The 19,917-nt window shown below is 36.0% G+C and overlaps 1 protein-coding gene across 2 annotated transcripts in view; it reads left to right on the forward strand.

Moving 5' to 3' along the window:
- LOC150090764 (phosphatidylinositol 5-phosphate 4-kinase type-2 alpha-like) overlaps positions 1-19,917 on the forward strand; it is a 148,867-nt gene that overhangs the window by 68,086 nt on the left and 60,864 nt on the right. For both annotated transcript variants that reach the window (XM_090379979.1, XM_090379969.1), the window contains exon 4: positions 9,348-9,500. In XM_090379979.1, coding sequence (XP_090236105.1) covers positions 9,348-9,500 — 153 coding nt within the window. The remainder of the gene's footprint in view (positions 1-9,347; positions 9,501-19,917) is intronic.

The following is a 19,917-nucleotide window of genomic DNA, read 5'->3' on the forward strand; positions in this document are numbered from 1 at the left end:
ATACCTTTATTAATCATCCATATTTTGATGGCTCTTTTCAGAATTGTTCACATGAAATGCACTTATTCAAACATTTCTGCCATTCTTCAAACACGTGGTGGAAGCCATTTTTTGACATGCTTTTGAGTATTGCTTCTGATGTGTTTACCACTTCTGGCAACTGGAAATATTTTCCTTGCAGTTCCTTCTTTAACTTTGGGAGAAAAAAATTGCACAATGCAAGGTCAGGGCTCCAGGGCAGATGAGGAACACATTTGCCATTAATTCTGGCTAAGTACTTGATGCATGTACAGTATTAGCAATGTTGAGGTCTTAAATTGTCATGATGCAGCATCATCCACCTGTGTTCTGTTTATTTTTGTTTGCAATGAATGTGATCTGGTAAAGTGTGCAGTATAGTTCTGTAGTTAGGTCCTGCAACAGTTGTATGACATGGCACAACCATTTTTTGAATGGTTGTGCCATGGTAAGCCAAAAATGGCTTATCCAGATGGTAAGCCATTTTTTTGAATGTCAAAAAATGAGATGAATTTCCTGCAGAAGCCAATTTGTGACTTTTTCAGTATTGGCAATGACATAGACGTCTAAACAGAGCTTTGTTGCCTACTGTCTGGGTCAAAACGATGAAACCATGTCTCACTGCCGCTATCACCTTGTTTAACACCTCACATCTTCAGTAACTGTCTGTTGCAGCTCCATGTGAAGTTGCTGTTGCTCAGTAGTGAGTATTAGTATTAGCCACATGGTGCAAGGAAGCCTATGGCTTATGCTGCACAAGCCAAAAAAAAAAGAATAAAATAATAATAAGGAAAATTAAAAAAATATAATAAAAGAAAAGGAAATAGACAACCTATGCATTTCCCTCCTCCTGTAGGCAATCATCCAGCTGACCTTTGAATTTTCCGAAACTGTCAGCCACTACCACCCTTGTAGGTAACTTATTCCAGTAATTTATAACTCGCCAGCTAAAATAAAACTTTCTACAATCCAGTCTAAACATAACCCCATAACTTTAATTTATGGCCCCTAGTTCTAGAATCATTTATAACAGTGAAAATTTCATCCTTATTCATTTTACTTATGCCTCTCAGAGCCTTAAACACCTCTGTCAAGTTGCCTCTAAGATGCCTAGTTTCCAAGCTCTGCAACCCACATATTTGAAGTCTTTCCTCACATGGACACCCTTTTGCCAGGTAACTTGGGTAAGCGAGTTACCCATCTTTGGACCCTTTCAAGGAGCTGTCTTTCTTTAGGTGCAGTCTCTATACTTGAACACAGTATTCTAAGTGTGGTTTAACAATAGCTTACATAATGGGATGATGACGTCCTTATCTCTACTAGCAAACGTTTGATAAATCATTGATAGGACACCATGGGTCTTCCTTGCAACTTGTCTACAATGCCCAGAGAGCTTCATATCTGACTGTATCTTAACACCCAAGTCATTTTCCTCCACTACTGGCCTTAATTCAGCTCCACCAAGTGTATGTTATTTTGGGGTTCCCGGGGTGTAATACCTTACACTTTGCTGAATTAAAGCATAACTGCTATTTTTCTGACCATCCCTGAAGTCTATCTTGGTCACTCTGAAGAAGCTGTGCTTGGCAGTGATCATTAACTACTCTACCAACCTTTTCACCTGCAAATTTAGACATCATGCCCTCGACCCCTTCATTGATGTCATTTATGAAAATCAAAAACAACAGTGGTCCTAATACTGATCCTTGGGGAATCCCACTTCTAACATCAACCCAATCTGAGGAATAATCATCTATCACAACCCTCTGCCTCCTGCTATCCATCTAAGCATTTTCCCTGTGATTCCAACCTGTTACAGCTTATAAAGTAACCTCTCATGTGTGACTGAGTCAAAGGTTTTGCTGAAATCAAAATAAACAGTGTCAAAATTATTCCCTAATCCAGCTCTTGAGTGACCCTGTCAAAATAGCTAACCAGATTAGTTAAACATCATTTTCCCTTTACAAAACCATGCTGGATATCCTTCAGAATTCCATTTCTATCTAAATGATCCTGAATTCCACCCGTGATCATTGCCTCCATAATTTTCCCTGTTGCTGAAGTTAGACTGACCAGCCAGTAATTTCCCACTTCACTCTTAGAAACACCCTTATGTATTGGAGATACATTGGCACTTTTCCAATCCAAAGAATCACCCCTGAGTCCAGTGATGCTCTCATAATTAGCTTCAGTGGTTCAATGCACTTACTTGCTGCCTTCCTTAAGATTATAGGGTATATGTCATATGATTAAAGAGGCCTGTGCACTCTGGATTCATTATTATTGTGGATTATTGTGTGACAATGTCACACAATAATCCACAATAATAGGGTATATGCCATCAACCCCAGGAGCCTTACTGGCCTGTAGGCTCGAAAGTTTTTTCATTAAATAATCGTGAAATTTCAATATCATTAATTAAATATTTTTCAACTTCACTCCCATAATTTCTCTTTGACATAAAGGTTTTTTCTTTTCATAAATATCGATACAAAATAACTACTGAGTTCATCTGCAACTTCAGCTGGGGTATCTAATACTATTTCACATTCATTATATAAAGGTCCAGTCTGGTTTGTCCTTCTCTTCTTTGCATTTATATATGTGAAGAATTCCTTATCTCCACTTTTTGCCAGCAATTTCTCATAATCTGCCTTTACCAGCCTAACTTTTTCTGTGGAACTATTACAGATCACTTTGTAGCTGTTATAGGCTTCAGTACTTTTTATTGCTTTGTAACTTTTCCATACCATCTTTTTCTGCGCAAGTAATATGATAATTTCATTATTCATCCAACTGGGAATCTTCCTGGTATATTTTTAATGAAGTCTTGGAACCCAGTGTGCACAAATACGTCATGAAAATAGTCGTGGAGAATACCATCCATGCTTCCTACTGATATTCGTAACATCTCTGCCAGTTGCCTCACTGTTATACTATGATCTCTCACAATTACAGAAGTAGTGTTTATGGTTTCTGACAGCAGTGGCTGTAGCTTCAGGACAACTGCCGATTTTTGTAATTGAATCGCAACAAACTTTAAATGTTCTAAATCACCTGTGAACTGTGCTATATGGAGCTTATGTTCACCATAAGCTGAACCATGTTAAAAGAGGCTTGCGTTTGCCGGATATTTCATATACTTTAGTGAATGTTTTCTTGAGACAGTGACAAAATTTAGATTAGCACTTTGTCCCTGTTGTGTCATGTCCATTGTTAGGTAGACAAAACTGAACAGGCATCAATTTGACCAGCTGCCAAGGTCACACCTCATTCATGAGTGAACTGTACAGCTGCTATGTGATGCAGCTTGGTTTGTTCTTAAATTCTGCAGCTCAGCTAGAAATAGCAAGAAGTATAGTTGTTCACGAAAAATTACGATCATTCTTAATTGTGAGCAGCCTTTTCAAATAAAAACTTTGCTTTTATATGCTTTGGTGTATGTGATCGAATCAACTTCCCATTCATTGAATAGTGGTATGTGGAAAGGTTTCAAAGGCCCTGCGTTGTGGTGATGGGGATCTTCTATTAGGCCTCTAGCCAGTGGATGTGGTTAACTTCATTAGTGTGGTTTCATAAATATCCTAGAAAATATGATTTTTTTTTTTTTTTTTTTAAACATCTTTAAAATGTTATGTAATTGCCATTCATTACTCCACTGGCATAGTGAATGATACTGGATATAATGCAGGTATGGTCATGTCCCCCAAGGATAATAGATATTTAAAAAAAAAATAAAATAATAATAAAAATAAATAGTAATTTTGCAATAAAAGCTGGTAAAGTAGACATCTATACCTTGCAGGCAATGCAGTTGCTGCAGTGGTTTTCGAAATTTTGGGCACTTTCCCTTGGAAGAGAAGGGATGCAAATGAATGTTTATGTTAATAAATTCAGTTACTCAAAGTGAAGAAAGGGAATGCAGGCTGTTAATATAAACTTTGGAAACTAAGGTGTCATATTCTCTTCTATAATATTTCAGTTATTGAATAACCTCACCACTTTTTAAACAACACAACTTATTGGATTAACTCTTTTATGGGTGAGTTTTGTTGAACGTGTGGGCTCTGGATAGTGAATTGCATCAGGCTTTGTGAAGAAAGTTTTTTCCATGGAATTTTGAAGTTTGTAGAAATGAAAACTTGATATATAAATGCTTTCTAAAATCTTATTTTGACTTGCTTGCCCATCATTGGACTGAAATTATTATAAATCAAATCAAATCAGAAATATAGAAAACATAAAAAACACTTTTCGTTACTTTTTTTTTTTTTTTTTTGTTTTTATGCAGTGACATATACATCTATTTATGTATCACATGATTTAATTTTATCAGCTTCCGGAAAAGAATTTCTTGGATTTTCCTCCGTTTTGCCATTTATAATCTCATATCAGACAATTGAGGTTGATCAGTTCCATTACCTCCTTGCATTTTCAAAGCTCTCTGCATGCTGCCATCTGTTATGAACTGTCTGCAATTAGTTGGAAACACAGATAAGAGATGGAAACACATACTGTAAAAATTTAAAGACAATTTTATTTTAAATTTAATAGATACATATGAACACTACGAGAAGAGGAATTAGCCTCAATGAAATCATTAACACCCGGAATGAAGAATGTAGCCTTTGAATCTCTGGTAGATCCAAATAAAGATTTGTTTCCACCACTCCACACCAAACTGCAGCTCATGCAAAAATTTCATTAAGGCTTTGGAAGTGAGCGGTCCGGCATTCACATACTTGCAAGAGAAATTCCCAAGACTTAGTACAGAGAAGATTAAGGCAGGCGTTAATTCATTGGTCCACAAATAAGGCAACTTTTCAAAGACGAACACTTTGAATGTGCCCTTAGTGATAGTAAGAAATCAGTGTGGAAAGCCTTTTGAAATGTTTTGACTGGTTTTCTAGGAAATGTCAAAGCTGGAAACTACAGGCAGCTGTGGCAGATCTCATTATTTCTTACGAAAAACTGGGGTGCAACATGTCATTGAAGATGCATTTCATGCACTCGCACCTGGATTTCTTCCCATCAAACTGCGGTGCCATCAGTGATGAACATTGTGAGCACTTCCATCAAGATATCGCAGAGATGGAACAAAGATACAAAAGCAAATGGAACACTGCCATGTTAGTTGATTATTATTGGATGGTGAAAAGAGCTGCTTCCGAAGCTGAATACAAGAAAAAAGGTGAAAAGGTCCCGTGTTTGATACAGATATGTTTGTAGCTACATCTTACTGCCATATATATATATATATATATATATATATATCACAGCTTAATTTGTGATGCGATCTACTTTTTTCCTTCAAAATTTGCCGCGATCTATTATCTCAAAAATTTCATTGCACAAGGTGCACAAATTGAGGGAATGACTGTATATTTAAAATTCGTCGTGATAAACCGAAATTAAATCCACGATCGACTCGTTGGCCACCCCTGATATAGACAAATGTTTATATTCAGTGTATAGGGAAAGGATACTGACCTATCAATTGTAATTACCATGGAAAAATTGAGAAGGCCTGTAAGGTGAAGGAAATAATCTGAAATAAATTGATTAACATAAAAATAATAACAATGTTACCTAAAGTAGTGGGTCCTAGGGCTTTAACTACTTCTTCAAAGGGTCAGCAACCAAAACTGTAGGAGCCACCACAAGCAGGGTTTCTGTTTCTGTTATGACGTATATGTGTGAAATGTATAAATCATAGCCAACCTGACAGAGACCAAAAAGAAAGGAATAAAATTTACATTTCAAACAAAACCAAAAAAAAAAAAAATTAGCTAAAATAATGCCAATAAAACTTTGTTAAAGCAAAAAGAAGAAGAATAAAAATTTTGAAATCAAAAAAGACCAATACATTACAAAAATTAAAAAAGTAACTGTAGATAACAGGATAAAGTCAGGTTAAAGCCAACTTAGCATTAGCATTAGTAGAGGCATTTGATGCAAGAAAGCAAGCTTATGCAGCATCAGCCAAAAAAAAAAAAATAAATAAATAAAAATAAATAAATAAATAAAAAATAACCACTTCCACTTCACCCCTCTGTTCATTCGAAATACCTGTCCAGCTGAGCCTTAAACTTATTTAGGCTATCAACTTCCACGACAAGGGATGGAAGTCTGTTCCACCAACCGGCCACCCGCTGGCTAAAGGCAAATTTCCTCACGTCTATCCTACATCTGTCTTTCCTCAATTTAAATTTATGCCCTCTCAAGTGATTTTTCTGAGCAAGAGGAAAAATCCCATCAGCATTGAGCATGCTCAAACCATTCAAGGCTTTATAAAAATCAATCAGATCACCTTGCTGGTGCCTAGTCTTCAGACACCGTAATTTGCAAAACTTAAGCCTTTCTTCGTAAGAGCACCCCTTTGTTCCATTCACCAATCTTGTTGTCCTTCTCTGTACTCGTTCCAGCATCCCTACATCCTTCTTGAAATGAGGCCTCCAGACCTCCCATATCTAGAGTATACAGTACTCTAGGTGTGGCCTGACCATTGCCTTATACAAGGGAATAATCACCTCCCTATCCCTGCTAGAAAAATTCCTATATATCATTGACAATACACCATGAGCTACTCTTACAGCCCATCTGCACTGCTCAGAGAACTTCATATCTGCCTGCACAACCACCCCCAGGTCCCTTTCATTCTCTACCACTGTCAGTGTAGTACCACAGAGTTGATACATTGCTCTGGGGTTGCTGTTTCCCATACGTAGTACTTTACATTTGTCAATGTTAAACTTCATTTGCCACCTCTCAGCCCATCTGCTCAACCTTTCCAGATCCTGTTGCAGTAGGTTGAGACCAACTTACTGTGTGTTTGGACCAGAATGGGTGAAATAGCTGCATATGGTGTTTACAGAGCAACATTTGGAGACCCAAGGAATAAAGCTGATAGATCTCTGTCCAGAATGTTTATATCAGTTGAAGTAACCACATGTGAAGGGGTAGAGATGGAGTCGTCAGAGTGTACCGTTCTGTGTTACGGAGAAGTAGGTAAATAAACAAATGAGGCAAAGTGCCAGAAAAGGAAGACTATGACTGACAAAGTAGTGTAGAAAAGACACTAAACTTTGTATCAGAAGAAAAAAGAAATAATAGCAGAGGAATTGCATCTCGATATTGCTTTCGGCCAGCCTAATTGCGCACGAGAAATAAAATGTAGTAATTAAGGATAGTAGAAAGCAATTTGAAGAAGAGTAATATAGTTGTGCTCGGATAGTCCAGGTTGCTAAGCCCGTACCATGGCTGGTCCCTGGACAAATGCCTCATAGGTTTTAGTCAGTATTGGTATTGTTATTGACTAAATGTTAAAAAAAAAAAAAAAAAAAAAAGGGACATAACAGAACACAATACCCCCATGCATTGCCAATCTGTGGGCTCAAATAGTAAATATGTTGTTTGTATCAAAGTTGTAGTTGATAAGTTTTTTGAATTTTATAATATAGCATCCCTTCCCTATACGCTGAATATAAACATTTGTCTATATTTCATTATGGTTGCTGGTGTTTCTCTACTTTAACTAGAAGTACCCAGCATCCATGACACAGTTTAATAATTTTGTTTTAATACTTTGCTTGCTTACTTTGTCATTCAGTAACCTGATTATTTTTATCAATATTATATATATATAGCAGACTCTCGATTAACCAGGACACTTCAAGACTCCAAATTAAAAAAAAAAAAAAAATCAACTAGAAATCAAAAAAATTCAAGTAATAACTAGAATAGGTATAAACAGATATTTTGCAAGTCGTAAATAAGCGACAAGTGGCATTATAAGTCGTCATTAGGAGATTAATGTACCTTCACACCTGCCGCTCAAATAAAAAAAGAAGAGAGACCAAATGTTTAGTTTGTTTTAGTGCGTCACATCGATTGTTGTGTTCCGTTGCAGCGCAAAAGGACAAATTTTGTTTCATTATTTGTCAGGGATGTCAGAATTTTTTTTTATAGTTTTTTTTTTAGAAATCGCGAAGATGATGGGTAAATGTAAAAGAGTTGCGTTTTCAGTTAAACAAAAACTTGAAATTATTCAAAAGTTTGAAAATGGTGCATCTGTTAAATCTCTAAGGAATCATTATAATAAGGATATATCAAAATGGCCAAAACATTAACAAGTATCGTGCAGAATTCAGATTTGTCAATAATAATATAGTAGCAATATGTTATTAGTCATTTCCGAGTTACATAAAACTCAACAAAGTAAGAAGTCCTAGAACGTATCTCTTACATATGTCGGGGACTTTTGTATTTTTGGATTAACCGATAAATCGATTATCCGGGATTTGTTTTTTACCATCTATCCCGGAAAATCGAGAGTCTACTGTATATATATTTTATATATATATACACACACACACACACACACACACACACACACAGCCAGGCCTCGCATAATGCGAGTTTGATTAACACGTTTTTCAGTTACTGCTGTTTGAAAAAATGATACCACTTTTCACTTTACATGATGCAAATTTCCAGTTAACGCAACCTTTTTTTTTATGTGATCAGTTGAAAAGAATTTGAATTGCGTGTTAAGCTTACCGCAAGTCGGACAGGCAATAACCAAACGTCTGCCTGCTTGCCCGCTTTGGTGTATTCCATCAACCATCGGAAGAAGACGTGTTGCTTGTTTGTCTCCCGCTAATAAAGTTAATGCACACATGCATTTAAAAATTTGAATTTAAAAATTCAAATTTTTAAATGAGCCAGATGAAAATGTTACCGCGAAACAGATAATGGTAAAAGAACTAGATGAAATCTTTCGTATCGCAGAGAACCTCAAACAAAAGGTGGTGATATTCTCTGCGATATTTATTTCACCAGGGCCCAGAGAAGATTGTTGTCGGCTATCGGAAATTGATTGGGGGGGGAACACATTTTACAACATGGAATTTCTGAAAAGAATCTGCCATCTGTGTTGCCACATTCTAAAAAATCTTAAGAGAGGATGAGGAAGTCCTATTTTTCACAATTTTGAAAATCCCAAATAGCATTGCTATTTTGTAATTTTGAGATTCATATTTTAATGTGTGCATAGGTTGGACTTCACTAACCTGTATAATGAACTTGTTGGCAACAAGGTTTTTTCTGATGTTGTCTTAAATCACATTTTCACAATTTGAGTGTGCTGTAAAAAGGTTTTTTTTTTTTTTTGCTGCACCTATAATAATTTAAATTATTTTCATGAAGTAAAAAGTGTTCATTTGAATTTCATTTAATTAGATTTAAAATTCATTTAATTTTGTAAAGCATATGAAGCATTAGCCGTAATGCTTCATAAGATTGTATTTTCACTTTCTTAATTTTTTCAGAATTCACTTACAAAGTCACAACCATTGTCAATCAGTTCACCTGGTAGGAGTGGTGCTAAATTTTATCAATCTTATAACAGGATGTTTATCATGAAGACACTTCAGAGTGAAGAAGTAGAGCAAATGCATAGTTTATTGAAACAGTATCATCCTGTAAGTATATATTTCAGATGCAAATTGTAAGTACAGTAGTTAATAGTGTTAGTAAAGAGCTTAATTCTGTTTTTTCATTTCACGTTGTGAAGAAATATTTTAAGTTATTCTGAAAACAAATGTTAAACTTCAGTGCAAAATTATTTTTGTATTGAAAAACCATTCAAAATGTAACTAGTTAAAATGAATTTTTTTTGTATCCTTTGTTAGGTGAGATATTAATCTTTCATTTGTATAACTTAGTTTCTGAAAACAAATGTTAAACTTCAGTGCAAAATTATTTTTGTATTGAAAAACAATTCAAAATGTAACTAGTTAAAATGAATTTTTTTTGTATCCTTTGTTAGGTGAGATATTAATCTTTTTTCATTTGTATAACTTAGTTGGTCATTTAATCAGTATTTTTGACTAAATTACCTACTTTGAACAAAATCCTTATAAATAAATAGGCAAAAAACCTGTTCTTGGAATTTAAAAAAAAAAAAAAAAAAATTAAATAAGTAATTTAGTAACAAGATTTTTTTTAAAAATATTTTTAGTAAACACTGGATCAGAAACTTGTTAGTCATTCTATTTTAGTTAAAGCATCAGTACTAACATATTTTTCTGTTAGCTTCAAAAGTTCTAATTCAATGCAGACTACATTTTTTAACTATATTTTTTACATCTCTCAGAACTATTTGAAAAGTAAGGTAACATTGTTAGGGTGAAACTGTGTATTCCTCAATACTGAAACATCATACAAATAAAGGTACATATGCAATGTTTTTCTTATTACAGTACACCTTGGTTGAATTAGGTGACTAAACAAAAATGTTTACCCTACTTTAAACAGACAAATGAATGAGTTGCATACAGTTATCCAATTTCTGCATGGCAAAGTTTTCCTTTGTGACAAGATGGTAGTTTTGAATCCTGTCAGAGATTGGAGGATTTCTTAAGGGCCTATTCAGTCGGTTCTTTTCGCTGATCTGAAGTGGAAGGAGTAGGTTTTTTTTCATGTGAGTTATTCCATGTTTTTCAGCTTGCATAACAAGCAGATTGGCAAATGAACAAATGTGGTGTGTACAGTCCCTTTGGCATGACAGCAGCATGCCAAAGGGACTAATAAACCTACAGAAATTCATTGCATCTGTTAGCTGTGTATGGTCTAACAGTCATATCCAAAAAACTTATTTTTTTTTTCATGTATATCAGCAATGCAGCATTCTACACTGCTGTCTGCACATGATGGTAGTCAGATGGGAGGTGCTGCCCACCATAGCCTTATCCTTGCTCCTTCTATTAGTATCTCTGAAAAAACATATGGTAGGAAACTGTTTCAGCATTGATATTTGGTGATATTCGTCAAGAAATGATTTTAACACTTCATACACCACGATAGAATATCTATTGAGTATATTGTCGCAGTCACTCAAAGAAACTATTTTTTTCTTGAAAGAAACCATTTTATGTAATAATTAACATAAAATAAACTGTATATAACCTATCAGAGTATTAATGTGTACTGTAGCAAAATTCTCAGGTGTCTCATGGGAACCACATTTTTTACACAAAGTGGAAGACAGAAATAGTAGCCCAAATGGTTACACCTCATCTTTCAGTATATTTCCTGTAATTACTCTGTATAAACAATATCGTGACTCAAAAACTACTCAAGTAAGATTGTGTATTTAGAAAGGTAGAGAGAGCAATTGTCACTGATCTCACACTGGTGATTAACACACGATAGGTGTAAGTGTGACTGAACTGGCCATGCTACTGGTCCACCGCTACCTATCCATTTTCCTTGATAATTTTTGTTCAACTGCAGCTTCTTTGTTGAAATTAGTGGTGCTCCATCATGTATCCAAATTTCTCCTTATGTTGCAAAAGGCATATTCTCAAAATACAGTAGTTCTTCCAGAAAACTCCTGTTGTACACAGTTGTTAAATGTCCCTCAGTAAAATGTGGTCCAAGTAGTAGTTGCCAAATAATGTCCACTAAACGTTTATTGAAAATAGGTGTTGAAAATTACATTCTGCTATTTTGTGTGGGATTTTTTGTTTCCAAGAGTGTGAATTCCTTGTGTTTTTAATAGCATCATGGATAAATTGATCTTCAACATGAACAGAATATCAGGTAGCATTTATAGCAGTGCTTGCAGTCATTCACAAAAGTGTACATACTTAGTGTAATCTCATGGTAAGAAGTGTTGTATTCTATAGATAATACAGATAAAACTCATTATTGTATAAATATATATCCATATATATATATCGATGCAATACTAGTCATTGTGGAAATTCTGCTTACATTTACATGTGGACTTCACTGCATTGCATCCAACACACCATCTACAAGCTGTTATTGCTTGTATTCTGCATATGCTTTTGGAAAGGAACCAGCCTCTCTGAATGTTTTGTGTATATTTTGAAATGTGTTGCAGTGTGGAATCCTATAATGTCAGTATTGTTGCTGGTATTCTGATGCAGCAGCCCTACCATTTTCCAGTACAGAAACTATATACAAAATATATGTCAGCAACTCTGTTTTTAAATGTTTGCAGCTTTTTGAATGGCTCTGTAATGCAGCCCAACCACATTAGTTAAAATTTACAAGACAGAATTGTGCAGTTACAGCAGTACTGCTTACTACCCTAAACTAGCACTTAACTCAATAACAGTGTCAAATAAACCTATGGCATGTACGGCATTTTTTGTTCCAAATCACCTCTAGAATGCTCTCTTGAAGTTTGGCCAGTATGCCACAAAACACCGTGTTTTGTTGATGGGCCTATTGGATGAAGTTATGCCACTACCAGGATAACCCTAATTTGATAGGAAGTGGAAGTAACAGGCAGTGGGGAAACAGGCACACCTTAAGTAAATGACCTGATAATTAGAAATATTCACAGCATGTGAGATGGATGATGGTATAGAAAATAGTTGAAACTGTAATATGGAGAAGGACATTCATTTAAATAAACAGCAATAAACTTCTCTATCGAAGCAGTGCTTTTTATTGTGAACTTATATTAGAACTTATATGAAATTGCAATTAATAGCAGACTTAATTTACTAAGGTATGCCCTATTCACAGAGCATTCTTTAGCTCCTGTAGCATGAGGCCTTTGCCATAAATTTGTAGAGCTTTTTAAATTTTCATGCTGTCAAGCATCTCACATATTGTGGGCATTTCTCATCACTGGGTTGCCAGGTCAAAGTTTCACTTATGGTGCCTACTTTCCCACTGATGTATACCATAAATGTATGCCATTCCCCCAAAAGGGTATGGGAATGATATGCATTTTAAATAAATAGCAATCTACTTCATTGGAGTGGTGCTTTTTTGTTTTGCACCAAGGTAACGCGTATCGAAGTGCCTTCACAATATGATAAATTTACTTATTAGCAGAGTTAGTTTGATTTGATAGAAATTATTAGAACGCAGTTTCAATTTCATTGATTATTGAATTGCTACTGTGTAGTGATTCTGCATGGTATTTGTTATGGCTTAAATATGTTTGCTAATGGAAATAAGATTATAATTGAATTTAGATACTGATGAGTGTTGTTTTTTCATTAATGGTTATAAAGTTAAGCTTTATGTATTGGTATTGTTTGAAACAAAGTTGCTCACCAATAACGTGCCTCAGGTAAAAAAGGAAAAGAGAAACTGTTGGTTACAGCCTGAAAGGTTAAAATACAAACTTTTTATGGCATTAATCTAAATAAGAAATATTCACATTTAAACTAACTCCATTAATGTGAAAAATTACCTGTAAAGGTGCTTATATTAAATACAAAGACAGTTATTATTATGGTTGAATGGTATAATAATTTATATCATTCATTCATTCATCATCAGCCATTTTCAATCCACTGCAGGATGAAGGCCTCTCCAGCAACTTTGCAGTTCCTTCTGTTTTGTGCAATGGCCATCCATTTACTACCCACAACCTCGTGAATTTCATCTGTCCATCTCCATTGTTGTCTTCCAGGTTTTCTTTTAGCTCCTCTTGGGTACCATTTTTGTTATTTTCTTAGTCCAGCTGTCATCATGTATTCGAGCTGTGTCCTGCCCAAGTCCATTTCAGTTCTTTAGTTTTGATAAGAATGTCCTTTATTTGTGTTTTCTGCCTAATCCATGTGTTTCTCTTCTTATCGAACAGTCTGATTCTTAATATAATTTGTTACATTCTTCACTGTGTAGTTTTCAGCTTCTCTTCCATTCTTTTAGTAAGTGCCGAAGTTTCACTTCCGAACATCAATGTTCCGAACATTGGTTCATTATTTTACGTTTCAGACAAATTGAGATATTCCTCCTCACTATGTGACTATATTTCCTGAATGCCATCCATCTGCAATTTATCCTTCTCTTTACTTCCAGCCATTTATCATTATTACAGCTAATGACTTATCCCAGATAAGTATATGAATCCACCTTTTCAATTTGTTTGTTTGTTATTTGGTTTTTAGGAGCATTAGCAACTAAGGCCATATTGCTCCGGGGATATGTGGTGGTCATTCCCTGACCTTTCCACATCCTCCGTATTTGGTGGGCACAGGCTCGAACCCCAGTCTAATCAAGAAGCTTGTACTGCGCTGTGCTGCTCCTGCTCACCTGGCTACGGAGGCACCCCTTTTCAATTACTGCTCCTTCAATGATTATATCCCTTCCTGTGGCATTCTTGTTCATCATTACTTTAGTTTACTATATATGCATAACTTTAGTTTACTATATATGAATAACCATATATGCATAACTGATTAAGATTTTCCTATAATTCTTTGGGATTGTGGCTTATGATCACAATGTCATTTGCAAATCGTAAATGGTTTAGGTACTCTCCATTCCCGTTGACTTCTTTCTGTGATCAGTCCAATCTTCTGAAAGCTTCAAGGGCAGCACTAAACAGTTTCGGAGATATTGTGTATCCTTGTTGAACTCCTTTCTCAATATTAAATTTGCTACTGTCTTTGTCTAGTCTAATAAAGGAGATAGCATTCTCATATATTTTCTTCAAAATCATAATGTATGGGATATCTATGCCTTGTCTTTCCAGTGCCAAAAACATTGCTATACGGAGTCAAATTCCTTTTCATAATCCACAAAGGCCAGGCATAATGCTGTTTTGTATTTATTTGCTTTCTCCATTATCTGTGATATTATGTAAAGGTGATCCATAGTTGAGAATCTTGTCCCAAACCAGCTTGCTCTTTCGGTTGATTCTCATCAAGTGTTCTTTCTAATCTGTTAGTAATGACCCTTGTGAACAACTTGTAGATGTGGGATAACAAGCTGATTGGTCTATACTTTCCAATTTCTGATTTGTCTCCTTTCTTATGCAGGAAAACTATGATTGCATTATTCCACTCCTTAGACGTGATGCCTTTCCTAATGTATTTTGTGAAAGAGTCTTGCCAGTTTCTGTGTCATGTCTCATTCTCCCAATTTTAACAACTCTACAGTAACTTCATCTTCACCCGGGGCTTTCTGATTTATCATTTTCTTCAATGCATGTTCTGCCTCATCAGGAAGGATATCGGTATGTGTTACTAATTTCTGATCCTTCTTCCCCGCTGCTGGCATCATTCCCTTGCTCCTTATATAATTCTTTATAGTAGTCTTCCTATTTGAATTATGCCTTCTCTGCTATTTAATAAGTACACCATTGCTGTTCTCAGTTTCAGTATCATTTGTCTTTCTGTATTACTTCTCATGGCTGCTGATTTAAGTCCTTTGTTTTCCCTTAATGCTTGTTCTACTTTCCTTGTGTTAAATCTTCTTATGTCCTCCTGAGTCTCTTTCTAATGGCTTTGCATAACTCAGTATACTCAATTTTGTCCTTGTCAGCATTTATCTTGCTTTTTATTTGCTGTCTTCAGTTTATCACGACAAGTGTTTCTTGACTAATTTTTTTCTTTTTTGGATTTCTTTTTACCTATGGGGTTTCTTGGGCTTTATCACTTTCAGAAAGTTATTGTATTCCTCGTCAATATCTTGGTCCTGAGAGGTCTGCAGAAGCTTAAACGTTTTATTAAGTTCCAGTACATACTGCTTTTTCCCCTCTTCTGTTATCTCAAAGACCTTTGGGTCAGTTTTTTCCTTTCTTTTCATACATCTATGAGCCGCCTACGTAGCCAGGTGGGCAGGAGCAGCAGTGCGTAGCACACACTTCTTGATTAGACTAGGGTTTGAGCCCATGCCCACCAAATACGGAGGATGCAGAAAGGTCAGGGAATGACTACCGCATATCCCCCCCCCCCCGGAGCAATATGGCCTTAGTTGCTAATGCTCTTAAATAACAAACAAACTTACATCTATATCAAGTGTACATCTTACCATTCTTTGACTACTTCCAACATTTACCTTGTTCAGGATGGTAACATTGTTCATAATCTTTCTTCTGTTAGTGAGGATGAAGTCAGTTTCATTAGTGGTTAATCCATTTGGACTCTTCCATGTCCACTTTTTGTTCACCCTGTTCTTGAAAAAAGTGTTCACTACTGACATTCTTTGAGATTCTGCAAATTCCATGTCTTTCACCTCTCATTTTTTTTCACCAATTCCAAAATTTCCTATAATTTCCCTTTCTGTGCTATTTTGTCTCTTTCTTACCTTAGCATTGACATCCCCCATAATTGATAGTGTATTGGATTTTCTGCTTATCTAGAAGTCTCTCAATTTCGGTGTACATTTCTTCAACCTCTTCATCATCGTGTCTCAATGTTGGTGCATAAATCATTATAACCTTTAGTTTGTAATATCATTCATTATATGCTATAAATTATTATACTAGTCAAGTAAAACAGAAGTGTAAATGCTGTGAGAAAATTCATTATATTGGTAATGTTCCCAGATATTGACTGGAACTTGTGGATTGGTCACTCACACACTAACACAACATTTGTGGATTTATTGGATGACTATTTTCTACAGCAGCATGTTTGTGAGGCAAGTTCCAGAGGGAGTAATATTCTTGATCTGATTATCAGCAGTGATTATTAATGCATTAAGAATGTGCAGATGAAGGAACCACTGTGTGGCAGTGATCACAGTGTACTGATGTGGGATTTACTTAAAGATGTAACTACCATCAGCGGTAAAGGGAAAGGTTTTTGCTTTTGTAAAGGTGACTACAGTGGTCTCAGACTGTTTTTAAATTCTATACAGTGGGATCAACTGATGATGTTACTGACAACAGATTCTAAATGGGAAGCATTCAAGGAATTAATCTTGGAAGTTACTAGGCTTTTCATACCAACTGAGAAATACTGTTCAAGGTTTAGGCCTAAACGGATGTTGGGTGAACTAATGAGACTGGTGGCAGAGAAGAAAAATGCATTGGATGCATATAAATTATCAAGTGTCAAGCTAGTCTGTAATCGAGTCACAAAGGAGATTAAGCAAGCGAAGGCAGATTATAGCAAAGGATGCAAAGAAAAACAAGACTTCTTTGCTTATGCAGACTCTAGAAGGAAGGGGCTAAAAGGGCTTTTTAACCACATGTAGGAAAAGATTTTTCAGCTCCTGCAAATGGTCTGATAAATTTTTGCTGTTTTATTGACTTAATTGTCATTAATTTATTTTCTAGAAGTAGTTTTACAGTTCTAGTCATGCTCCTTAGTTTATTTTGAATTTAGGTAGAGATTTTGTAAGTTACTACGTAGTATCTGTAGAATCTTATACTGTTCGGAACTTGCTGCCATTGATACAGAATAGCATAACGTATATCTCGAACTTGACAGCGTAATGTATAATGTTAAACTAGATAGCATAATACGTAGCAGGAATCTGATAGCTTATTATAGTATTGTCAATTAATCAATTAATTTTATTAATTTTTATTGTTAATTAAATAGTATTTAAACGGAAAACATGCTCCAGACTAGAGCAGCAAAGCAATGTGCACAAAGCAGTAGGAGTGCTGTGGCTCGGGACAACCGAAGGGGTGATTCTCCAATGCATACAGTCTAAGAAAATGTGCAAAATGAGAAATGTTTTAGAAATTAAGAAATTATGCGCCAGCCCAGCGTTCTGATGCCGTCTATGAGAGTTTGAGATGTAGGGTAGATGCCTTCGAAGGAATTAAAATAGAGGCCCATCAAGCTCTCAATGCCAGAGCTCACTCTTGTGCATCAGACAACACAGCGGCAATCTTCAGAGCAGAATTCACTGGACAGAACTAGTTATTGTCAGTGACTCATTTGTTAAGGGAAATAGCAAATATATTCTGTAAAAAGTATAGGTGGAATACGACCAGGGTATGTCTGCCTGGGGCAAAAATTGAGGATGTAGAGTAGATATCATCTTTTAAGCGCATAAAGGGTGATATTGTTGTACACGTTGGTACTAGTGACATTAAGAGTAAGAGATCTGCAGATATAGTTAACAAGTACAGGTCAATGTTGAAAAAAAGTTGCAAGTTAGGGTTGAATTTGAAAGTGTCTACAATTCTGCCAAGACATGATAGGAGAGAGAGTATGATGAGAGCCTTATCAATCATTTCAACCCTGGAGAGATTGTACAAGGCTCATGGGGTAAAATTTTTCTCAAACCCCAGTCTAGAATGGCTTTTGAAATTACTGTGCTATCTGCGAGGATGTAGTTTGTCATCTAAATTTGCCAAAAAGTGGCTATATATTTCAATTTAAGTGTATCCACTTAAATTGAAAGGATGCAAGAATATTTGCTTATGTTATGTAGGTTAGAAAACTGCTAGCTTTAGGGAGATTTACATTAATAGATTAACGGTAGCAGCAGGCAAAGGTGAAAATGATTCTTGCAGTGCTTCTATTGGAATGAACTGCTTCAAGAAATGCTGTGAGTCATCATGAAACAGTAAATGCACGGGTTGTGTTAGGGTAACTAAGAGTAAGAACATGTGCATGTATACTTGCATGTACACCAATTCCTCGAGTATATTAAATGAATTTGATGAATTTGAAGTGCTGATCAAGACATCAAATGTGGATATTGTTGGGATATCAGAGATATGGTGTCACACAGGTATAAGGAATGTAGAATTGAAATTTGGGGAGTACAATGTGTATAGGAAGGGAAGAAGGGTTATGCTGTTAGTTAAGAAACACATAAAATCTAAGGCAATGTATCCAGTTGACATTGGTGGACAGTTCAATGTTGAGTCAGTTTGGTATGAAATAAGCACTGGAAGAGCAAAGAGGAGGGGAGTGTGTTATAGGTCTAATGATTCTGATGAGCATAATGAACAACTATACAGAGAAATAGTGGTCCAGTAAATCAGAATGTCCTGTAATGGGGGATGATTTTTGTCTAGGTGATCCTGTTTTTGTTGTTGTTATTTTGGTTTTTAGGAGCATTAGCAACTAAGGCCATATTGCTCCGGGGATATGCGATGGTCATTTCTCTGACCTTTCCGCATCCTCCGTATTTGGAAGTCACAGGCTCGAACCCCCTGTCTAATCAAGAAGCGTGTGCTATGCACTGCTGCTCCTGCCCACTTGGCTACAGAGGTGCCAGGTGATCCTGCAATGCTTCTTTAACCAGTGACCTCATTATTTTCCCCAGAAACAAAAGTTAAAATAACAGGTCTGTAATTACACGTGTCACCCTTTGATCCCCCTTTGGAGATACATTTGCACATCTCCAGTCGGTGGGAACCTCCGTTAGAGTCCAAGGATGCTCTCATAATTATGGTTAGGGGTTTGCTTACTTCCTTTGCTGCCTCTGGATAAATCCCATCCACCCTAGGTGTCTTTCTTAGGTTTAACTTCAACAATTTCTCCTCCACTTTGCTCTCGGTTATTACAAAATCATTTAGAGTTTAATCTGTTAGAGTAATCAAAATCTGTTAGAGTTTAATATGCTTCTGTCCTCTACTTACCTACAGAATTCCTCATGTGGGAATGTAGGTGCAAAATGCAATATACATCTCATACATGGATGCATATAAATCAATAGATAGTGCTCCTCGTTGACTAATGTTATTAGTGGAGTCCCCCAGGGTTCGGTGTTGTGCCCACTGTCTTGTTGTACACTTACCAATGATATTTATGAAGGTATATCAGGCTTAATGTCAAGTTTGCAGATGGTACACAGATTGGCAGGGTTGTTAATGACAGTAATGAGAGTATGCTACTGCAAGAGGATCTAGAAAATTTGGGCAGATGGGCTGAAAAGTGGCAACTGAAGTTTTACATTGACAAATGCAAAGGGTTGCATATGGGTAGCAGTAACCCCAGAGAAATGTACCAGCTGTGTGGTACAACACTTAGGGTAGTAGAGAATGAAAAAGACCTAGGGTAATTGTGCAGTCAGATATGAAGTTTTCTGAGCAGTGCTGCAAGAGTAGCTCATGGAGTCTTGTTAATGATATATAGAAATTTTGCTTGCAGAGATAATAAGGTGGTTATCCCCTTTTATAAGGCAGTGGTCAAGCCACACCTTGAG

This window comes from Mastigoproctus giganteus, chromosome 1 (assembly GCF_048544385.1).
Source record: "Mastigoproctus giganteus isolate SK-2022 chromosome 1, ASM4854438v1, whole genome shotgun sequence".
Taxonomy (NCBI): Eukaryota; Metazoa; Arthropoda; class Arachnida; order Uropygi; family Thelyphonidae; genus Mastigoproctus; species Mastigoproctus giganteus.